We start from the raw sequence: 4,851 nt of genomic DNA, 5'->3' as shown, positions 1-4,851 counted from the left end.
ACTGGCAAGACATTAGCCTACGGCATTCCGATCATCAAACGCCTTACTGAAGATGCTGAGCTAAGAGGCTCGCAAAGGCGGGTGCTCACTACACCTGCCTCACATGTCTTCTACCCTTTGTTAATGTGGATTCATGTGCTTCATTAATGTTTTTCTTTTGCTTCTTAACAGGCGAACTGGTAGGCTTCCTAAAGTTTTGGTCCTTGCACCTACTCGGGAGCTAGCAAAGCAAGTAGAGAAAGAAATTAAAGAGTCTGCAACTTATTTGAGCACTGTTTGTGTCTATGGAGGGGTTTCGTATGTCACACAACAAAGTGCTCTTTCTCGTGGAGTTGACGTTGTGGTTGGAACTCCTGGTCGAATCATTGACCTTTTGAAAGGTAACAGCCTCAAATTGGGAGAGGTTGAATATTTGGTCCTTGACGAGGCTGATCAAATGCTTTCATTTGGATTTGAGGAGGATGTGGAAGTCATTTTAGAAAATCTACCATCAAAGCGGCAGAGCATGCTTTTCTCTGCAACTATGCCTACCTGGGTTAAAAAATTGGCAAGGAAATATTTGGATAATCCTTTGCAAATTGACTTGGTACAATCCCCTTTCTATTATCATGTCCGTGTGTTCTTTGATTCTTGTTATGCAAGTTTCTGCTGGTACTGGATAATTAGAGAACTTTACTAGCACACTATTTTTTGGAGTTGGGTGTGGAAAAGAAAAGAAAAAATAAACAAAATGAATAAGTTACTGCTTGCACCTTGACAGTAAACAAGAAGATTAATAAATTTATCTTATTTACCTTTGTGATGGATTTAAACCTAAAAACATGTTTGTAATCCTTTCCTCTTTCAAGGTTGGTGATCAAGAGGAAAAGCTCGCAGAAGGAATCAAACTTTATGCGCTATCGGCCACAGCAGCTTCGAAGCGTACCATTCTTAGTGATCTTGTAACGGTATGAGTTGGCAGTCCCATCATTCAAAATCTATTCATGTCTTTATTATTGGAGTTTCTTCAGGTGCCTGAGCCTGCACAAGTTCTGAAGAGAGCTTTGTGCAAGCATTGCTCATTCAGAACAAAAAATAAAATAAAATAAAATGCTGCATTAGCTTACTTTCAAGAGAATAAAACTAAAAACATATCAATTTTGTCCTTGTATATGAGGTGTCAAAATCCCATCATATCTTAATTCAAAAGGAAAAAAAAGGCATTGCACGATTTTAACCTTTTTTCCCCAAAAAATATGTATACACTGTATTGAATGATTCCAGGACTTCTTAAATAGACACTGTTAGTTTGCTATATTTTAGAGGATTGTCACAGGATCTGTGCAAGCAAACTTTGGAAAACTGAACTTGGGGAAGCACTTCCATGATAAGCAACTAAGACCATGCTAGAATTCTGTGGGCACTCTTGAATACTTTTCATTTAGAAAATCCTACAAAGATTTTGTTATACACCTTTATTTGTGTCCTTTACATCTATCTGAGTGAAAATCGGTACTTACAGTGACAAACTTTTGTCTCTTATAATAAGACATTGACGATGTTAGTAATTTTTTACTGTTGAATGCATTATTTGTTTCATACATTATCAATTACTGTCATGATAATGGGACTCATTATTGATTGAAGTGATTTCAAAACCAGAGGTAACTCTTGTTTCTAAAGCAGAGAGCATTTCCATTATATTTAGGTTTATGCGAAGGGTGGGAAGACTATTATATTTACCCAGACCAAACGAGATGCTGATGAAGTCTCTATGGCGCTAACAAACACTGTAGCTTCGGAGGCATTGCATGGAGATATATCTCAGCATCAGAGGGAGAGAACTTTGAATGGTTTTCGACAGGGAAAGTTCACTGTGCTTGTTGCCACTGACGTTGCATCTCGTGGGCTTGATATCCCAAACGTTGATTTGGTAAAGTCATGGAATTGCTATTGTTATGATTACATAAGAAATTTATATTGCTCTTGTAATATTGATGATTAGATGATTAGATTTTGTATGTTTTGGCACTCCGAGAGTATGGAATTTTTCTCATTAACTCTGAGTGAGACAGGTTAAGTTGTTATTATAATGATGTGAGAAAAGTGCTTCAATCATTATGAAAAGCATGAATGTAGAAATATGATATTCAATGCCTAGATAACTTTCCACACAAGATCTTTCAATTGAATTTTTTCCATTCCTTTTTTTTTATCCCGAACACCCAGGCTGTTTTTTCAACAGCTAAGAAACTTGTGCTGACCCTTTTCTCCAGATTATCCACTATGAACTTCCCAATGATGCAGAAACTTTTGTGCATCGCTCTGGTCGTACTGGACGTGCAGGGAAGGAAGGTACAGCCATTTTGATGTTCACTAGCAGTCAAAGGAGGACTGTCAGATCCCTTGAGCGTGATGCAGGGTGCAAGTTTGAGTTTGTTAGTCCACCAGCAATTGAAGAGGTTTTGGAGTCATCAGCTGAGCAAGTCGTTGCCACTCTAAGTGGAGTTCATCCTGAGTCTGTAGAGTTTTTCACCCCAACTGCCCAGAAATTGATTGAAGAACAAGGAACAAGTGCTCTTGCTGCTGCACTAGCACATTTGAGTGGATTTTCTCAGCCTCCTTCATCTCGGTCTCTCATTAGCCATGAACAAGTAAATAACTAGCAATCAGATTTCAAATAAAAACTAAGTGCTTGATTTTTCTTTTAGGCATTGCTCCTCATGAAATTTACAGATTTGATGTGATCTAATGTGCAATGATTGCTTGTTTCCCTTTTTAATCAGGCTAGTCTCTAGTTGGACAGTAATTTAGTTAACTTACTGCTGCTGTTTAAATAATATTAAGAAATCACTTGCAAAAAGTGTCTTATTTGCAATGCAAGTGGTTGGTGGGACTGCTCGCTTTTCTTTCACATTTTCACTCAATCGTGCTGAAGACAACTTGCCATAACACCTGTGATCATGTTCCATGGATGCTAGTTTTGCTGTCAGCTAAATTCCCTGATTTCTCAGAACCATGTTTACTTAATTGTACATGCAGCCTTGGCACATTCCTGAGTCTGTTATTTTCTGTTGCGAACTTCTAGAAGCATTTCCTTTTCTGATTAACATGTAGATGATATCCTTTTTCTACTCCAGAAATGTAGTAAATATGCAACCCATCAGGTATTATGATTAGGATGTGGTCTGGTATTTTGTTTATTCATTTTCTGTGCTTGACAACTTATCTATTTGCTATTTTTAATTTTTTTTCTTTGGATAATTGCAGTATATTTGTTTCCTTTACTATTAAAGGTGGACTACAACCTTTATAGCTATTTTAGCATCTTGCTGGTAACTTGAACTGGACCTTTGTATCTGCAGGGATGGGCAACGTTGCAGTTGACTCGGGATCCAACATATTCTAGAGGGTTTCTATCTGCTAGATCTGTTACTGGATTTCTTTCTGATGTTTATCCTGCAGCAGCTGATGAAGTTGGAAAAATACATGTTATTGCAGATGAAAGGGTGTGTTTCTGCAAAATGTTTTGAACATGTTCAGTGGATTCTTTTCTTCTTGATGCATTTCATTCTTTAAAACAAGTTAAATATAATAAGTTTATATCAGGTTCAGGGAGCAGTTTTTGATCTTCCAGAGGAGATTGCAAAAGAATTGTTGAATAAGCAAATACCACCTGGAAACACTATTGCGAAGATCACCAAGGTTCTTTTTAGATTTTGGTCACTCATTATCATTGTTTCTACGTGACCACATAGGCTGCTTGAATTAGCTGCACTGATAGTATGCAGCCTAAAATCCGTAGATTATGTCTCTGGCAGAGTAGTAAAATCTTTTTATTAACTTTGTTTGCAGTTGCCTGCATTGCAAGATGATGGTCCTCCAGGTGATTTTTATGGGAGGTTTTCTAGCAGGGATCGCCCTGCTAGAGGGGGTCCTAGGGGCCAGAGAGGTGGCTTTAGATCTTCCCGTGGTCGGGGAAGTGGTAGAGATTCTGATGATGAAGGAATGTACAGGCATGGTGGTCGAAGTAACAGTAATGAGAATAGTTGGTCCCGGATGTCGAGAAGCAGTGGAGATGATTGGCTGATAGGTGGTAGAAGATCAAGTAGGCCACCATCTCGGGATAGGTATATCCTTTTCTCATAGCAAACTTGGGTTCATTTTTCCAGTCAATATTGCTAGCATGATTAACCTTAAAAGCATAAGCCACATCAATAGCAATGACAGCTTTAGTGGGCTCATCTCTTGGCCTAGACTTGCCTGTGTTCCTCTTGTTTAATTCTTTCCCTGCAATGTTGTTTGGTATTCTGGTTGAATCCAGTAGTCATGCACTCGATCAGATCTTTGGTGACCTCAATAGGTTGAGATTTGGGTACATGCATGATGTTGGCACCTGGTGGATTTCTTTTTTTGTTTTTCTCCTGTTTTTTTTTTTGTTTCCTTTTTTGCTGTTTTGTGTGATTGAGGGTTTGGACATATTTGGTCATACAAGTTTCAGTCATCCCTTATATACAGATGCATTGAAATTGAAATGGTATCTTTATTGTGCATAACAGAAGCTTCGGAGGCTCTTGTTTTAATTGTGGGCGGTCAGGGCATAGAGCATCAGAATGCCCTAATAGGAAAGATTTTTAGTCGTCTTCTTGACTTATGGATATTTGGCACTGTGAAGTTGGAGACTGCTGCCGTTGGGGTCGCTGGGAATTGCCTTTTATTTTGTTTGCAACTGTAGGCCTGATAACATTCCCACGGGAAGGAGGGGATTCAATTTGAAATTGGTGCACTCGTGTGTGGTGGATTCTGATATTTTATTTGCTGCTTTGATCGAACAATTCTTTTCTAAGATTATCATTCAAATGTCTACAAAAC

General features: G+C 38.4%; 1 protein-coding gene across 1 annotated transcript in view; it reads left to right on the top strand.

Annotated features, from left to right (window-relative positions):
* The window catches only part of LOC105135736 (DEAD-box ATP-dependent RNA helicase 3, chloroplastic-like), a 6,039-nt gene extending 1,188 nt beyond the window's left edge, over positions 1-4,851 (top strand). The window contains exons 2-10 of the mRNA XM_011040770.1: positions 1-10; positions 170-586; positions 849-947; positions 1,688-1,912; positions 2,256-2,633; positions 3,345-3,488; positions 3,589-3,684; positions 3,835-4,109; positions 4,539-4,851. The exon at positions 1-10 is cut by the window's left edge and continues 128 nt beyond it. Of these exons, the coding sequence (XP_011039072.1) occupies positions 1-10; positions 170-586; positions 849-947; positions 1,688-1,912; positions 2,256-2,633; positions 3,345-3,488; positions 3,589-3,684; positions 3,835-4,109; positions 4,539-4,617 (1,723 nt within the window). The 3' untranslated portion in view covers positions 4,618-4,851. The remainder of the gene's footprint in view (positions 11-169; positions 587-848; positions 948-1,687; positions 1,913-2,255; positions 2,634-3,344; positions 3,489-3,588; positions 3,685-3,834; positions 4,110-4,538) is intronic.

This window comes from Populus euphratica, unplaced genomic scaffold (genome assembly GCF_000495115.2).
Source record: "Populus euphratica unplaced genomic scaffold, PopEup_1.0 scaffold271.1, whole genome shotgun sequence".
Lineage (NCBI taxonomy): Eukaryota > Viridiplantae > Streptophyta > Magnoliopsida > Malpighiales > Salicaceae > Populus > Populus euphratica.
The sequence above is the reverse complement of the archived record's forward strand: the minus strand, read 5'-3'. Positions and strand labels throughout refer to the sequence as shown.